We start from the raw sequence: 19217 nt of genomic DNA, 5'->3' as shown, positions 1-19217 counted from the left end.
GTTTGGGTTTACAACCAATGAGAAGGCAGAACAAAATACTATAAAAAGACGGACAGACAGGATATAGCTCTCTTTCGGGAAGCTGGGACACCGCAGGAGGAAGGGTGAGATTTTAGCTCTGAGCTCTGACCTCTCGGCTTTCTCTTTTACATTGGTTCTGTGTTTCTTATTTTTTTTTTTTTTTTTTTTTTTTTTGGTTTTTCGAAACAGGGTTTCTCTGTGTAGCTTTGCGCCTTTCCTGGAGCTCACTTGGTAGCCCAGGCTGGCCTCGAACTCACAGAGATCCACCTGCCTCTGCCTCCCGAGTGCTGGGATTAAAGGCGTGAGCCACCAACGCCCGGCTTGTGTTTCTTATTTAATAAGACTGTTGGTTACATCTACACCCCTTCCTGCTTGCAACCCCCATAATTAAGTCCCTTCCTGCTCTCAACCCCCTTTGCCTACCTATATATGCCGTGAGAGAAAAATAAAATTTTAGAGCTTGATCAGACGTCTTGTCTTGCTCTCATTCTTTGTGTCTCTTGTCCCTCTCATTTGCCGGCCCTCCCTTTAGGTCCCCATTGAAGACCCCGCTGGCTGGGGCAGGAAATTATACTATATTCCCTAACTTTATGAATCTTTATTCAATTGGTCACCCTGGTTAACTACCCTCTTATCAGCTTTAGCTGGTCCCCTCATTATTGTTCTTTTAGCCCTGACTTGTTGACCTTGTATCATTAACGCCTTAATCAGGTTCATTAAGGCATGGATCTCCCTGGTCCAACTGATGGTTTTAAAGCAACACTACAAACCCGTACACCTGGAAGAAATATTTCCAGGATTTGAGATGATGGGGAATTGAGAGGTCCAGGCAAATATGACAGGCCCCTGATAACTGGGTTAAGAACTAGGTCTCAGGTCACAAACAAAGGGCAATCAATCACTAATACCCCTGACAGTAAGGATGAGGAGAACTGCTCTTAGACCTGGGCCAACTCCCCTTGCCTCCCCAGGTACCTCAAGGCAATAACCAAATAAGGACAAGACCTGGGACCTGTCCAGACTTGCCCAAGAATGGAAAAGCTATAGCCTTAGCCCACACCTGCCAATCCTAACCAATTAGAAATGTACTAATGTGACTGCCACTAGGTAGAATGATAACACTGCTTTTAGAATTCCTTTAGTTGTGCATAAAAGAGTTTACAAGCTTCTCTCGGGCCGCCATTTTTGCCTTTGTGTTGGATGTGTGGCCCTAGCATGCTGGTACCTTCTTGAGATAATAAACACTCTTGTTGATTGCATACATGGATGGTGGTCTTTTTGGGACTTCTCCCTAACATATTTATTGAGTGTCCCTTTAACTTTTCCTAGCAAAATGAACTTTTCTATACCTCAGAGTACCAAATTTAGATGCTTCAGATTTAACCTAGGGAAACAGTCTAAATAAAATAGCCTTGAATTCAAGGCAGGAATCTGGACTGGAGCTGAAGCAGAGGCCCTAGAGGGGTGCTACTTACTATCTTTCTTCCCATGGCTTGCTTGGCCTGCTGAACAACCCAGAACCATGTGCCCAGAGGTGGCACTAGCCCCAGTGGTCTGGGCCCTTCTATATTAAACATTAATTAAGAAAATGCCACACAGATTGCCTGCAGGGAAATCTGATGGAAGCATTTTCTCAACTGAAGTTCCTGCTCCCCTGATGACCCTAGCTGTGTCAAGTTCAAAAAAAAAAAAAAAAAAAAAAAAAACTAACAGCACAAATTACCTCATGTAAGACTGAACTGGAAGCATTATTAATGGTCATGTCACATAACCACCCTTCTCCTTTTCATTTAATTTTATTGCTGTACTGGAGATATAACTCAGAGGGGCAAGCATGCTAGCTAAGAGTTCAACCACTGAGCACCACCTTTACGTTTTATCCTTCTTACAGAACCTGAATCTGTCCGGCTTCACTCTGCTTCCATGCCATCATGAACTTCTGAAATGGCAAGTTCCAGCCCCAGAGTCAGTGCTCAACAAAAAAAATCATGACAATCCTATTCCCCTAGTCAATGATGGCTCATAAGAGGGGCATATTTATGGAATTCTGGTCAATTAGATAAAAAGGGCAAAATCTTTGAAATGGTTTCTAGCAAAGGTTCACTTCAATCTTTAAAAAGACATGGAGAGAAGAGTATCGGCCACTAGTACTGTCATTTAACTTCTGGAGCTACTTTCTGCCCATGCAGAAAATAGCCTGAAGATTAAACATGCTGAGAGACAAAGTGGAGAGAACCTGGATCTATGATGCTGTTGGCAAGGTCACCTTAACTAATGCTGGAGCTTCTTGCCTATGAGTATACTGCTGTCAGAGAGAGCCAAGACCTTGTTAAACCTTAAGTTCTATTACAGTTCCTTATATAAATACCTTATGAAAAATGTAAGAAAACAAAACAAAAAACAAAACCATTTCCTTCTCCTAGTAAACCTATTCCTCTTTACTTGAAAACAACAGCATGCAGCAAGGGCTTCTTTTTGCACTGACATTCAGCTCACAGCTAAGTCTTTCATCCACGTGACAGACACACACACACACACACACACACACACACACACACACCATTAAGCTTTGTTATTTAAAAATCCCTTTTTCTTTTCTTTTTATTTTTTAATCACAAACTATATGGCCTATGGCAGGCCTCTTGCTAGCTAACTCTTATAGTTTAACTCAACCCATAACTATTAATCTATGTATTGCCATGTGTTCCATGGCTTTACCTGTATCCCATTACATGTTGCTCCCAGGATGGCAGTCTGGTGTCTCTCTCAGACTCCACCTTTCTCTTTCCTGTCTCCCTCCTTGGTTTTCCCTCCTGCCTCTAAGCTGCCTTGCCATAGGCCAAAGCAGCTGATTTATTAACTAATAGTAACAACATATAAAATCCCTTTTTCTTATGCATTGTCTCAAATCCTCTTATGGTCCGAATAAAAGTTAACTAAGTGAATGTAGTGCATTAGCAATGCAGAGGATGTGCCAAGGAGGAGCAGAGAAAAGAGGCAAAAGGAATTCTAGAAGCAGGTCTTCTCAAACAGGCCAAAGCCAAGGACATGACACACACCAAGATATGAGATTTTGAGTCAACCCACAAGTATAGAAGCTTATGGCATATCTAGGGTTTGGTGGTCAATCTATGGAAAAGCCACACAAGAACAAGCTGTGCAAAGTAGTAAGGGTCAGCATAAAATATTGTCCAAAAACTTCATCTGTTCAACCTGGGCTTTTGATTTTATGAAGTAGAAGGGCACGGCTGAGCAGAGGATGCTGGAGAGAGACCTCCCAGGAAGACTAAAGACAGAAGTTAGGATAGCAGACAGTGGTAACTGCAGGATCAGGAAATAGTTTGTTGCTCATCATTTTTGATGTTGCTGTTATGTATGTAGTTTCCACTCTCTTCCCCTCTGAAAGGCCATCTGGTGAGTCCATTGAATAAAATGAAGAAAAAAATCATTACAAAAGTCTAAATTTTACTTGTTTCAAATATGACTACTTCCTTTATAGCTGTGTTTTGTACTCTACAGCTATAAAAAAATTTATGAGTCTTTTCTAATCAAGTTCACTGCTTCCTAAAATGCTAATTAAATTCTCTTCCTTTTTACTTCCCAAACTTTGTCAAGAGATTATCAATTTTACTTCTCAGTGTTTCTGAAAACAAAATATTACATAAAAAAGGAAAAAGAAACCATGCTACACAAATTATCAACACACAAGTCTCTAGTCTCACTAACATGCTGTTCTGGTTTGATGAAGAAACTCTAACTGAAAAATAAGCAACAAACAGATGCAGATTCATCAACTCTCAAGATGAAACTCTCCTGAAGGGATCTATTTCCTGAACATTCTCAAGCAATGTTGTTATATTAATTTTAGCCAACCATTAAGTATTCATTTACCTTAGAATATGAACTTTTTAATAGACAAAATAAAATATGGGATCATTAGAAGAACACATATGAACTCACTGCCATTTCTCCAAACAAATATACTGAAATTTTAAAAGGCCTAAACAAATGTCATTAGACTATATTAAGCCACAGAGATAACAAGAGGCTAGAAACAGCAACTAAAACAATAATGTGCATACCATCCAATTATAAATACCTGCTGGCCCTCCTCAACTGCTCCTGCCACCCTCCTCCAAAGTTCATCTCAAATTCAGCTCAGTATTGCTCGCCAAGACAGTATGATTTACTTGTAACAGCTACCTAAGTTGTTTTTCTGCCTCTGGCTCAATTTCTACAGGTCATATTAATCTCATTATAAACCTGATCATGTCATGTCTTAAGGTATTTTTCTATCCTTCAAGACTCTAAAGCCAGAACCACAGGGCATACACTGCCAAACTTGGAATACAGCCTGACCCCTCCTTGAATTAATTTGCGTAAGGTTTGATTTGTTGCTGCTTTTTAGCAACAGATAATTCCTTAAATCCCTCTTTTTATAAATTGGAAGCTTAGCTGAGTGGGGTCTTGTCCTGAGGGCAGCACCACTTCTATTCTATTTTGAACAAAGTCTTTCAACACAAGCCTTGGCTCAAACATTAAATTCCCTGGTGCTCTTTGGTCACGCAATCTGCGCATGCAGTGGCGTAGCTCAGTAAGCCTGCCTTAAAGAGCCAGAAACAGACCCCCCCTCTCTTTTTTCTGCTCTCTCTGGCCCCCATCTCTATCTCACTCCCTCTCTCTGCTCTCTGCACATGCTTTCCCCCAGGCCTGGTTCTTTTGAACTCCCCTTTCCTCCTGATAAAGCTCTGATACTGATATTGGGTTTTGTCATGCCTCATGGACCTTTCCGCACAGTAACCAGTGCCACATATCATTTTAAAAACCATCTTTCCTCCTCAAACTCTTTTTTCCCCCTGCTTGCTCTTCTTCATTGTAGACCTGCATAAGAGTAAATAGTAATAACCACGTGATAGAATCAACTGAAATCTCCTCTGCCAACTACATTTGTCCAAGCTTTTCCATTTAGCCTCAGGTAGATTTTTATAAGGGAAAAAAAGCAACCACATTCTTTGCCAAAATATCACAAGAATGGTCTTTAGCTTAGTTTCTAATACTGCTCCCCTCTGAAACTTTTTTGAGCTGAGCTTCCATAGTTCACATTGCTCTCAGCACTCGTCTTCCCAAGATCCTACCTGTGTTAGTCTGTTAAACTCCACTTACGGTGTTAAACTGCTTTCCAGGGCCAAATTTCCAAAGTCTTCCACATTCCTCCAAAAACTCAGCATGATCAGGTCTATCATAACAGTAGTCCATTCCCTGGTACCAACTTCTTACTTTGTGTTTTGTCATGACCAAGGCAATTTGTGAAAGAAAACACTTAATTTGGGGTTTGAGGTGTGAAGGGCTAGAGTCCACGACTACTATGGCAGGGAGCATGGCAGCAGGCAGGCAGGCATGGTGCCAGAGCAGAGCTAAGCACTTACATCCTAATCCACAAGCACAAGGAAGAGCCCCATTGGGCCTGGCATGGGCTTTGGAAGCCTCAAAGCCCATCCCTGGTCACAGACCTCCTTCAACAAGACCACACCTTCTGATCCTTCCCAAAGAGTTCCACCAACTGGGGACAAGTATTCAAAACACATGAGTCTGATTAAATATTTTAGGTGTGCAGTGAAGCTGTTTTTAGATGAGATCAGTTTCTGAATCATGAGCTGGTCAAAGCAAACGTCCCCTCTACATGGTTGGGCTTCTGCCAACACAGCAAACATGCAGAAAAATGTTAAGCCAAAGAATTCATACTCTACCTGCTTTTAAGTTAGGACTTATAGATTTTTTTTCTGCTTTTAAACCTGGATGGACTAGAACTCAAAACTACTAGGTCTCTTAAGTCTCTAGCTTGCCACTATAAACCAGAGATGCCTCAACCTCTGTAATCAGATGAGCCAATTTCTTAAAATATTTTTACAGTTCTGTTTACTGTTTCTGTTTCTGTAGAGAACCCTAATATGTACATGACTTGCATAGGTGAAGAAAACCGTTTTCTTCTTTTGTTCATTCTCAAGTGGTATTATAATTGAAATGTCAATGGAACCAGAAAGATGAGCTTCCTTTCAATGAACTATTCAAATAAACATAAAAGGAAAGCTGGAAAGTAAATCAGCCACTAAAGTGACTGTTGGATGCTTTTCATCTGAACTTTTCTGGAAGTCCACGGGCACAGATTACAGAGTAGGAGGACTTACCACAGACTCTGCAAGCACACTAAGAGGCCAAACTCACACAAGCGGGGTAACTTGTGTCTCCATTATGTTCCTATATAACCCCAGGTAAAAGCCTCCACCTAGTAGTTCTGGGGAAGGGAAGCCGCAGTGAGTGATGGGCTCTGGCTCCCGAGAACACCAGCCCTCATGTCTAGATTCCCTCTGTTTGGATTTCATTCTGTACTTCACTTTCTCATTTCTACTGTGGGTTCCGGGGACTCAGCTCGGGTTGGTAAGCTTGCAACTGGGCTGTTTCCTTCTAAAGCCGAAGTTGGGTTTTTGTTCTTGTTTATGTTGAATTTGGCATAAGGAATAAGAACTTTCTTGTCTTCTTATATATTACTTCTTGTTTTCTTATATTATAGACTTATATAAGATAAACTGGACAAGAACTTTCTGGTCTTCTTATATATTATTTCTTGTTTTTATTTCGTATATGTATATGTATGTATGTATACATATATATAATATTCATATAAAATAAACTGAGCAAGGGCTATCTGAACATACCCTGAATACTTTACCATCACTTGTGAATTGTGTCACACACTGTATAAAAATACTATTTATGGTCCTGTTAAAGCCTTATTGTGAACAATTCCTGTTAACTTTAAAGGCCCATTCCCTATATGCATAAGTGGTTACTTCTGTAGTCACAAAAAGCTGGATATTTCTATTTCATAATAATTCTTCAAAAGTAAATAACATGTCAGATATTTTTATGTTTAATAAGATCCACATGTATCTGCTTGTGGTGTTTTCAACAAAACAGGACTCAAATGGCAATCTTTCCCATTAGTTACAAATGGTTTTGTTAAAGAGCAAAGAAAACAGATTCTTTCCATTAATATGTCAAGCAGCATACAATCTCATGAAACCTTGCTAAACATTACAGGTTAATATCTTTATTTATATAATAGTAAAAAGAAGGTATAATAAATGCTACCCACAGGAAGATATAATTAATTTTAAAAATTCAAGTTGATATATGTAGAAATAAGATTATCAGTATTCTTCAGATTTATTTTCATTTTGTTATGCATGAGTTTGCCTGCAGGTACATATGTGCACCACATTTATGCGTGATGTCCTTAAAAGTCAAAAGAGGGTGTCAGATCCCCTGGAACTGGAGTTATAGACAGTTGTGAACAGGTATGTGGGTGCTGGGAACTGAACCTGGGTAACTCTGGGTAAAGCAGGATGTGATCTTTAGCTGCAGAGTCATTTGTCCAGCCCCATCAGTACTCTTGTTTGTTTGTGTTTTGAGACAGGGTCTCATTATGTAGACCTGGCTGGACTAGGACTCTGTAAACCAGGCTGGTCTCGAACTCAGAGATCCACCTACTGAGATTAAAAGCAAATGCCACTAAGCTTGGCTACCCTTCAGTATTTTTAACAATGTATTTTGACTAATATTGGAGCCCACCAAGGTTTCCTAGTGGCTTTACCCAACAGGACTGTATAAGAAGATGATTGGACCACGGGCCTGGGTATAAGGTGTTTGTAAGGGTCTACACTTGGCTGTATCTACAACGGGGAGGTCTTTTGCCCCTCCCCTTGGCATTGTTATAAAAAGCCCCTTTGAATAAAGCTCTGGGCCGGTGGATAAGGATCCAGGCCCACCCGAGGCTATCCTGTGTTTCTGTTTCTTTCCTCTATATTTCTAAGTCTTTTATCCCTCAACTCCTCAAGTGTCCCCAGGGTAAATAAATGTGGAAGCTGGTCTCCCACAGCCTAACTAGTCACCAAAAGAACAAAACTTTAACTATTACCTTTTGAAACTAGTCAATCACTTGAAAGGCACAAAGGTACACAAAAGATACCATTTTAAGATGTTTTAATCACAAAAATACAAAACAATTCATCCCATTTTCCTCATTATTTGCTTGAAAGGGGGAACGTATTCAAAAGATCCTCACAAAGAAATTTATGCCAGATCATATTTGGAACTTATTTATTTATAATATTTTAAATTTCTTCTCTGGATATTTTATATGTGTATATAATGCACTTTGATCATATTTATGCCTATTCCCTTCTCCAACCCCTTCCCACTCCCTTGGAACCCTTTTCCCCTTCCTATTTCTCATGTCTTTTAAGGGGGATTAAGTGGGGATGCTTGCACATGTGTGGGCATTTACTAGATCACAGGCAACTTCCCAGTGGCTACACTCCTATAGAAAAATAATGCCATCACCTCCAGCAGCCATTAACTGTCAAAAGCTCAATTTAAAAAACAAATTATTACTAAGTCACAAAATGATGATTATTATCAAAGAGGCTCAATTTGGAATATCATAATAAAGCTAGGCTTTAAAAATCAAATAAATATTGTAAGCAAAATAATGAAGAAAACACTATGTAGTGCTGTTGATATAGCGCAGTTCACAGCATGCTCATCAACACATACAACCCCAATAACAGTAATATATAAAGCGGGTATGGGGGAGGAACACAATTATAGACTTGGGAAGTGAAAGATAGGAAGATCAGAAGTTCAACTTCATTTTTGACTATGCAAGTTCATGGTCATTTGGGGACCCATTACACATTGTCTAAAGAAACAAACTAAATAAAAACTGTATAAAAACAAAATTATACTTTTCATATTGTGAATTAAAACTCATCAGGCAGCATGTATTTAATTCCCCAAATTTAAGTATGATTCATTAAATGATATACCTACTCTTTGTAAGTTCTTGTTTCGGGGTCTTCTGTCATGACATCATGAAGGGCCTCCACAGAGATATTTATAATTCCACAGAATTTATCTTGGATAACACTAGAATAAAAGAAAAACAAAACAGATTAACCAGAGTATTTTAATAACATATTTTAAAAATTCCAAATACTATCTTGAATATGTAAATTTAGTACTGAAACAGGAAAAAAAGCTTTCAAACTATCTTTACAGTAATATTTTTACAACTGCACATACTGTCAGCAATTTTTCTTTTGCAAGATCATTAGTCTTTAAATACAGGAAGAGTGAGTGCATTAGGTAAGATAACTGAAGGCTGAGGAGATGGGTCAGAGGGTAAGAGGGCTTACCATGTGAGCATGAGGACCTAATTTGAGTCCCCAGCATCCACATAAAAAGGCAGGTGCAGCTGTGTATGTGTTTGGAGCCCTAGCTTTGAGGGCTGAGACAGGAGGATCCCTGAGGTTAAATGCTTGTCTCATAAGAATAAGCAGGGAATGACAGGCAGAGATACATCCTATTATATACACCCCCCCCACACACACCAATTTTGCTCTTTTTTTCTGTCTTGTGTTAATTTTATAAATAGGGACCGAGAAGTGCTGACAAAAATCTCTGCCTTTCTGAAGACACTGTCAAGGGAAAAGAAAAAAAAGATGCAGTATAGAAGAAAATAGTGTTAAAACATTTGGCAAAAACTTGGATCCAGCATATAAAGAATTCAGAACAATCATTAACAATCAGCAGACAAACAACTTCATTGTGAAGTAGGAAAGGTTTGAAAAAAATTGTAAAACAGGCACTTTACCAAGAAAATATTCAGATGTCAAGGGGATAGTTGAAAAGATGTTGCATATAATTAGGCATTACAAAAGTACAAATTGAAATCACAATAAATTTTATTTAAAAGTAAAACTAAGAAGACTGGCAATACTATGGGTCTGGAGATGGCTAAACTGATACAGTACATGCTCTATGCCTACTGGAAAGGCAAGGACAGGTTAGCTTGGGATTGCAGCCCACACAGCCCAGAAGGAGGGGGCCCCAGGTCAAACAACAAGGTGGATGGCTCCTAAAGAACAAGACCCAAGCTTGTCTCTAGACTACATGTGCATGCAGATCCAAGCCCCCACTTACACCCCCCCCCAAAATGAAAAAGATGATGGACAAAGAGTCTCACATATTGTTCACAAGAACTTAAAATGCAATACTCACACTGGAAAATATGTCACATTTTAATAAAGTTAAGCAATCCTACTTCCGAGTATTTACCTAAGGTCCAAACGAATGTTCAAAGATCTACACAGATATTTATGATAGTTGTACTTTAACAGTCCCAAACTGCAAACAACTCACGGATGCCACCAACTACTCAATGAATAAACTTGAGCGCACATGTAGGCCTGTGGAAATTATTCAACAGAATACACTCAGCAAGGAAAAAGAACTGCCAGGCAACGTGAATGATTTGTCAAAGCATCATGGAGAGCAAGAAACCAGACTCAAGAAGCCAGACTATGTAACTATGCCTACAAAACGCTCAAAAGGCAAGGTTATTTGATCAACAGTTTTCCAGGACAGAAAAAGGCAACATTTTGGGTAATATAACTTCTATCATGAGCATGGCAGAGCTTGTACAAAGATGCAAATTTGTCAAAATTGTATACTTTTGCTATATATAAAACATAACTTATATAACTGGTATTACAAAAAAGTAAAAGCAGCCATCTACTACCATATAGTATAATTAAATTATACTATGGGAATTTAAAAGTAGTTGAATAAGTTATGAGTGCCTCCAGGATTATACCATTATCCCTGTAACTTGACTTCATTAATATGCATAATTAACTTTTTAAATGTCTAGTGAATGCAGTGGGTGTAATGATGCATGCCTTAATCCCAACATTTGGGAGGCTGAGGTAGGTGAATCGCTATGAGTTCAAGGACAGCCTGGTCTACATAGTAAGTTCCAGGCCAGCCAAGGCTACACAGTGAGACTTTGTCTTAAAAAACAACACAAAACATTCAGTAAATAGCTCTAAGGTCAGCAGTCAGGGCCACTTCCTGCTTTGTACAGTCAGAAGCTTGTGTCGCTACATTCAAATGTGATCACATTTTGGAGAACCCAATCACCAAATGTGCTAAGTCCTAACTGATGGGAATCATTCTGATACATTCTTGTTTGAGTAGAACATCTTATTTTATGCCATCGTGATTCCTTTATGTAAGAACTAAAAAATACCTTCTAAAAATGTTCAGTCTACATCCTATTTGATTCGGTAAGGTATACACTAGAAAAAAAGAGCCAAGATTTTCACTAGAAATTTAGCTACAAATCATATGATCTTTAGTGTCCTTGTCTATAAACAAAGCCTAGATTTAGGTATAAAGACAAAAGGTATGTAGATAGAATAAGGCCATTCCCTCACACTGAGAAGCAAATCATCATGGAGCCATCACAGATGCCAAGTAGAACCTGAAATTTCTTCTTCATACAGAGCTGAAAGCATTGGCTTACACAGACAGAAACCCCGCCCTCCCTTCCCAGGAATCTTGCCCACGAATCTATTTCAAGATTTTTAGGGAGACTATATTAAACTGCCTTCTCTACTAACATCAGCTCTAAGCATCAATCTCACTCCTGGGAAAACTAGAAAATCTGTAAGGAAGAAATGTCAATGTTTTCTCAAAATATTAATTATGAATTTTCCTAACGGGTATTTGGCAACCTCAATGTGACTGTGCTATATTATGAAGTATCACTCTGCAGCAGTAACTATCCCTCAAGTGCCAGGCACGGGGAGACAGACCCCAAGTTCTACAGTCCAGAGAAGAAAGGAACTAAGGCTGGCTTTGAATGGGAAAAGCTGACTCTAGGGAGGAGGAACTGTAGAGTGGAAAGGAAACATTTTTGTAATCAGTAAAAAAGACAAGTTGGATAGTATAATTGTCTCCAAACCACTCAAGTTTTAAAAAGCATTCTCAAAAAGAAGCACCTTAATTATTAGTCACTAAGCAGTTTGGGGAAAAGCGTTTTCAAATAACAGAGGAAACTACAAGTCAAAGTAGTATGTACACACACACACATGTATGTATGTATGTATGTATGTATGTATGTATGTATGTATGTATGTATGTATGTATGTATGTATATAAAGACAGTGACTCTATATAGTCCTGGTTGTCCTGAAATTCACCGTGTAGACCAGGCTGGCTTTGAACTCACAAATACCTGCCTGCCTCTACCTCCCAAGTGCTGGGATTAAAGGTGTGCATTACAACTCCAGACTTCAGAATATATATTTAAATGAATAAGAATTAAGACTTACAAACTCTTCTAACACTACTACTATAAATGCATTCCTTGTAACAACCTAACTTGTAACATTTCATAATGAAGCCTTTTAGAAAGATTTTTCTAGGGCTGGAGAAATAACTCAACAGTTTGGCATGTATTGTTTTTGCAGAAGGGCAGTTTGGTCCCCAACACCCACCTCAGACAGCTTATAAACTGTCGGAGGGCATGCAAGGGGACCAACGGGCAGCACTGGAACTCATGGAACATAGCTGGGCAGCTGGCAAAGTTATATCTGAGTGAGCCTTGGAGAGGCAAAGCCCCAAGGACTATGAGGACCTCATGCTGTTATGGAACATAGCTCTGATTGTTGCCTTCCTGGGCACCACATCCCTCACAATCTATGGGTTATATGAAGACTCTCAGGGGGTTTCTAGGCCCTCACTGGGCCATGTTACTGGTACTTACAGTAATAGTGATTAACTTTTTCAAGCATTGCTGCTGGAGCAGATAAATGATGCAACCACTACCCTTAGAAAGAATTTAGACATGTAGAATTGTTGTTAGTAAGGTTAGGTTAAGGTGGTTTTGTTAATGGCTTTGAGGCAGAAACTCTTGGGGAACCATTTAAAGTTTAGAAAGTTGAGTGAAAGACTTGCTGAGGTCAAGAAACAAGGACAACGGCAGCCCGTATTGCTGGCTGGTGAACCTTTTCTTGCTTGGATGGGTTGGTGATTCATGGTGATGATTAATTCCTTGTACCCATTTCTGCCCTCAGCTTCCTGACATAAAAACTTGTTGAGTGGGTATGTACCCTTAGTATTTAAAGTAGAGCTGATTGTTTTTCATATATAAAAATTTAGATTTGTGATTCTTTTAAGATTTCTTATAAGTTTACCTTTAAGATAAATAATAACGTGGTTGATCCTGTCTTTGTAACTGCAAAATGCAACCTGCCAGCAAAAGAACTGGCTGAGAAAAATACCTTGTTGACACTCTGAATGTATGTGTGTTCTTGAGACAACTTGTTTCTCACCTACAATATGTAAAATGTTTAATCACGTAAGGGTTATGGAAAACATGTTTTTTACTTGTATTCATTGTAATCATTCACTCAAAAATTGGAATGTAATCACATTGTAATTTTTAGATTGCTTGAAAGAGTTTGCTGGGTAAAGACAGAATATAAGGAAAGTAAAGACAGAATATAAGGAAAACACCAGGAAAGATGTAGAAGGAAGACATCAGGAAGTAGTTAGAAGGAAAACATTGAGAGAGACAGAAGGGATACATCTGGATAGAAGTAAAAAAAGAACTAAAGAGACAGAAGATGACAGACCCTAAAGGGGGGTGTGTGTGTGTGTGTGTGTGTGTGTGTGTGTGTGTGTGTGTGTGTGTGTGTGTGTGTGTGTGTGTTTTCCCTTTTTCACCATTCCCAAGAGTTAAGTTTAGCCCTGCTCATGGCCCCAGAGAATTAAGAAGTTTTACTCCCTCAGAAAAGTCAAGTTGAGTGATTAGTTCTCCAACTCCATGGATTCCTTTCAATCTCTGAGCTGCTGCAGGCTGCTCCTCACGGCAGCAATAATAAACACCGGTATGTAACCACATCCAGGGGCTCCAAAGCCCTGTTCTGCCCATGTGCACAAAAACAGCACACGCAACACTCTCCCAACACCTGTCATAAATTAAGAATCAATCTTGTTTTTCATAATAGTTTTACAATAGTTCTAGAATTAGGGTTTTTAACTTTTAAAACATTTTTTTTCACTCATTTATTTGGGGTGGGGTATATATAGTGGGCATACAACTCACAGGGGTCAGGTTTTCTCTTATCACCACATGGGGTTTTGGAGATTAAACTCATCATCAAGCTTAGTAGTAAGTGTCTTAACCTCATATCCATGCTGGTTTCTGGAATTATGCTTTTTAATGTGACTGAACATTTAAAATAGAAACAGTCAAAAGAAAGCTACAATAAGACGAATAAGGATTAGAGATAATTTTGCTTTGGTCACTTCTGGAAGCACATTCTAGGAACTAGGCACCATTTCCTTTTTGATGAAAACCACCCCATTATATACATGAGCAGGGTGTCATGTCCTGCAGTCTTCCTGGGCTCACCCACTCAAATCTGATGCTAGACCTAGTTCTTAACGCCTCAAACTGCTGCTTATTAAGAGTGACAATTCTTCTTAACTACGAAGGCCTAAGGAATCTACAATCCCTGAAAAGATAACCTGAGAGCTACCTACAGTCACACAGTAGCCCTGTAGAACCCAACACTCGGTGTTCTGCCTTTCTCATTACTCCCTTCCCTCACACTTCCTTCATGAACACTTCCCTGACTACTCTCTCACCAACGAACACAATACTGTCCTGAATTCAAGAAAAGATCTTCTTCACTCATTAGACATGTAACCTGTGGCATCTGATACCCACATAGGTGCTATGGTACATGTGTGAACACACACAGAGATGTTTTTAAAACATTTAAAAAAACAAGCCGGGCAGTGGTGGCGCACGCCTTTAATCCCAGCACTTGGGAGGCAGAGCCAGGCGGATCTCGGTGAGTTCGAGGCCAGCCTGGGCTACCAAGTGAGTCCCAGGAAAGGCGCAAAGCTACACAGAGAAACCCTGTCTCAAAAAACCAAAAAAAAAAAAAAAACATTTAAAAAAACAAAAACAAGGCCGGGCGGTGGTGGCGCACACCTTTAATCCCAGCACTCGGGAGGCAGAGCCAGGCGAATTTCTGTGAATTCGAGGCCAGCCTGGGCTACCAAGTGAGTTCCAGGAAAGGCGCAAAGCTACACAGAGAAACCCTGTCTCGAAAAACCAAAAAAAAAAAAAAAACCAAAAACCAAAAACCAAAACAAAACAAAAATCCCAAACAAGTAGAGATAATCACAGTCATGAATAGCTGATACATAGATAAGAAATATGCAACTGATTATACTGGATATAAGCCAGAACACAGAGAAAGAGTGAGTCCTAAATCCATTTGTGAAAATTCATTTTTAAAAAACTACAAGAGAATTTTGCTATCAAGGAGACTGGACAGTCAAGTGGAACTGAAGGAGGGCCACACTGATGGCCCAAATTTGCTCTGCCTGTGACCTGTCACTTTCACTTTTCCTTTCCTACGTCCTTGATTTAGACAGGATTATAAAATAAGTGACGGTGCCACACAAAGAACACAGGCCTCCTGTGCCCATGCTAAGACTTACATCCAGGGCCTTGAGCCTGCTAGACGAGCATTCTATCCCTGACCTACGCCTCGTCACTAATACAGGCTTTTTAAAAACCTTGGCTTGTACTGTTCAAGCATACTCAGACGTTTTTTTTATCTGCAGGACCCACATCTATACAGTAAACCAACCATGGATCAAAATACTTTAGGGAAGAAAGTGCATCTGCATTGACTTTTCATTATTTTAGCCACCAAGTATATTGTACATAGAATTTATCCTGTTTCTGATTTTTTTATGTCATCTAGAGGTGATTTTAAAGCATATGGAGGGGTGTGCATGCTATATATGCAATTCTACCATTTTATATATGGGGTTTGAGCATCTGCAGATTTTATCCAAAGGATCTCAAAAACAATCCCCTATCGATCCCAAGGGATAACTGTTGTATGGTAACTAACTCTACATGTGCACAAGGATTAAATGTGTGAAGGCACAAAAACCTGAAATCAGCAAGTAAAAGCCATTTGACCATATAAACTAATTCTATACAATTTTCATTTATTTCCTTTTTCACTAAAATATACATGAATAAAACTAGTTTTGAACTGTTAATATTTCCTGAAGGTATATATAAAAATGATACATGTATAGATTATGGGACCTAATGAAAAGTGATTTTTTTCCCCTTGCTTTTGAAAACTTGGTAATATACAAAATATACAAAAACGTTTCCTGTGTTTACTTTGATTTTAAAAGAGCTAGTTTAAAATTATTCCTCTCATATCATTATGAACTCAAACAATAGATGTTTAAAAAACTAAATGTCCTTAGAAAGCCAACAAAGCTTTTAATCCACAAAGACAAAAATAAGCAGAATGTTCTAATACTTATATGGTTAAGGGGAATGAGTCTTTGGCACCTATCTGTCCGTTTTTGTTTTTTGTTTGTTTTTTTTTTGTTTTGTTTTGTATTTGAGTTTTTCTTTAGTGAGCATTTTATACTGGCCAATCATCTAAGAGCACGATCTTAATTTTTCTCTCTGGCTAAAATGATGACATCAAAATTCACACCCTGTCTTCACCCTCCTGTGCCAGGAAGAAAATAGGCAGGCAGAAACACAGATGTTTTCAATCAATTTTTCAGTACAATTTTATAAGTCAAAATTTTCACAGTAGCAGGCCAAAGAGAATCAGAACTTCAACCACTTTAAAATTATATAAACAGGCCTTAATCATACTAATCACAACTCATACCTACTTAGTATCTGAAATCATTCTTAAATTATTATTAATAAGAAAGAACAGGGGGTAATTTAAGAAAGAAACAAGCTAGTAAAACCTAAAAGCAACAACCAGGCGATACATTCTGCACTGTGTCTCTTGGTTTACACAACTTAACAAGAACAAACAAACAACAGACATTTGTTGAAAGAGTCAAAGGAAGCAAGGAAGCCTGAGTCATCGGTTTTATCCCAGAACCCCAAGGCCTGAAACTATCCCAGTATTGATGTTCAAATACTTTCCAGAATTTAGGCTGAAAATATTTTTGTCCCCTAAATGGAAACAATCCTTTTTATACAGTAATTCTCTGCACGGTCATGAAAAAGCATATGAAGACATCTAGTTCCCCTAAGAAAAGCTGGCCAAGGAGAACCTAAACATTCATAATTCAAAGGTCATTAAATCACTACCTTTAAAAAAAAAAAAAAAGACTTTTATGTGTATAGATGCTTTGCCTGCATGTATGTCTGTACATCACTCGTGAGCCTGGTTTTTGTAGAGGCCAGAAGAGGGTGTCAGACCTCCTAGAACTGAAGTTACAGCCAATTGTGACTCACCATGTGGGTGCTGAAAATTGAACCCAGGTCCTCTGGAAGAGTTGCCAGTGCCTTAACTACTGATCAACCAATCAAATCCAGCCCCACAACTCACTACTTTACAACAAAGTATATTTTCTTTAACTTCTTACAAAGATTTTTAATGTGTGGTATTTATCTGTGTTCTATTTGTTTGTTGTTACTGCACAGGCACATAAACTTTCTGCCCCATCCCCAAGCCATTATCTCCAACATTGTAAGAAATAATTAAGCTGGTGGATATGGAGCTAATGAGATGGCTCCATGGGTAAAGGCACTTAGCAGCAAGACTGAAGACCTGAGTTTGACCCTCAGCACCCATATTGTAGAAGCAGAAAAATGACTCTTGCAGGTGGTACACTAAAAAGAAGTAACATACTTTTTGAAAAGATGATCAATATGTAGTGTAATAGTTACTTTTCTATTGCTGTGAAGACACACCATGACCACGGCAACTCTTATAAAGGAAAACATTTTATTCAGGGGCGGCTTAGCTTATAGTTTCAGAGGTTTAGTTCATTATCATGGCAGGGAGCATGGTGTATGCAGGCAGACACGGTGCTGGAGAGTTAGCTGAGAGTTCTTACATCTTGACTCACAGACAACAGGAAGTAGTCAGCTTGCTGGGTGTGTCTTGAGCATTTGTGAGACCTCAAAGCCCGCCTCCACAGTGACACTTCCTCCAGCAAGACCACACCCACTCCAACAAGGCCACACCTCCCATTAGTGCAACTCCCTCTGGAGGCCATTTTCTTTCAAACCACTACACTTAGATAAAATACCATGACAGTGGCAACTTATAAGTGTTTTAATTGGACTTAAGGTACCAGGGCTTTACAGTCCATGATGGTGGAGCAAAGGTACAGAGGCAGGAACGGCTCTGAGCACACATCTAGAACTGCAAGGAGGAGGCAAGCAGCTAATTGGGAACGGCACTAGGTCATCTGAAGCCTCAAAGCCTGCCTCATTACACACTTCCTCCAACAAGACCACACCCCCTAATCCTTCCCAAGTAGGTCTACCAACTGAGAACCAAGTATTCAAACATATAAGCTATGGGCGCCATTCTCATTCAAACCACCAAATGTTGTATCTTCGGATGAGTAGAATTTTCTGTCCTTTGGTATTTTGCAAGAGAAAGATTATGCATGCATAGAAAACAATGCCCAGCAAGGACATACTAAGTTTATGTAGGACATATTAAGAACATGGATGAAAATGAAATGACCAATGTCTAGTACAAGTCACACGTAACCTAAGCTGGTATCAAACTTATTAAGGAATAAAGGGAGAGACTTCAAACTTGGGATCTTCCTGCCTCCCCTGTACACACCATACCTGATTTTTGTGGTACTGGGAATCAAACCTAGGGTTTCATGCCTGCTAGGTAGGTAGTCTACTAACTGAGATCCATCTCCAATCTGGGTTTTCTTAAGAGGGGAAATAAAGAAATTTAACAGAAATTAGTAATCACTGGATCAGGTTAATATCTCACCATTGTCAATGCTGAAAATTGTTTAAAGTAAAGCTTTATCTTAAGTAATTACAAGGCCATCAAAAGCTATTCCCTAGAACAAATTTTAAAAAGCCAATTGTCAGGGCTGGAGAAATAGTTGGCACTTAAATGCACTGGTTGCTCTTCCAGAAGACACAGGGTTCATCCTAGCACCCACAGCTGTCTATTTAACTCCAGTTCCAGGGGATCCAAGAGGCACAGCATGCAGACAGTACACAGACAAACATGTAGGCAAAACACCCATACACATAAAAACAGTAAAATAAAAAGACATCTGTAGTAACATTATTAAAGTTGTATGAAAAGGTACTTGTATTCAGGATTAAAGTCCTGAAGAAGTCCTATGTGTCACACAGCTCAGCCCAAATGAGGATAATATGCTCTAGAAAAGTGTTACACACACACACACACACACTTCGACAGTGTCTCACTGTG

General features: G+C 39.2%; 1 protein-coding gene across 6 annotated transcripts in view; it reads right to left on the bottom strand.

Annotated features, from left to right (window-relative positions):
* Ipo11 (importin 11) overlaps positions 1-19217 on the bottom strand; it is a 179397-nt gene that overhangs the window by 31961 nt on the left and 128219 nt on the right. For all 6 annotated transcript variants that reach the window (XM_015989110.3, XM_006995670.3, XM_076551935.1 and 3 more), the window contains one exon: positions 8911-9006. In XM_015989110.3, the coding sequence (XP_015844596.1) occupies positions 8911-9006 (96 nt within the window). The remainder of the gene's footprint in view (positions 1-8910; positions 9007-19217) is intronic.

The sequence above is a fragment of the Peromyscus maniculatus genome, chromosome 15 (assembly GCF_049852395.1).
Source record: "Peromyscus maniculatus bairdii isolate BWxNUB_F1_BW_parent chromosome 15, HU_Pman_BW_mat_3.1, whole genome shotgun sequence".
In the NCBI taxonomy this organism is placed as follows: Eukaryota; Metazoa; Chordata; class Mammalia; order Rodentia; family Cricetidae; genus Peromyscus; species Peromyscus maniculatus.
Note: the sequence above shows the minus strand (reverse complement) of the source record. Positions and strands in the feature narration are given on the sequence as shown.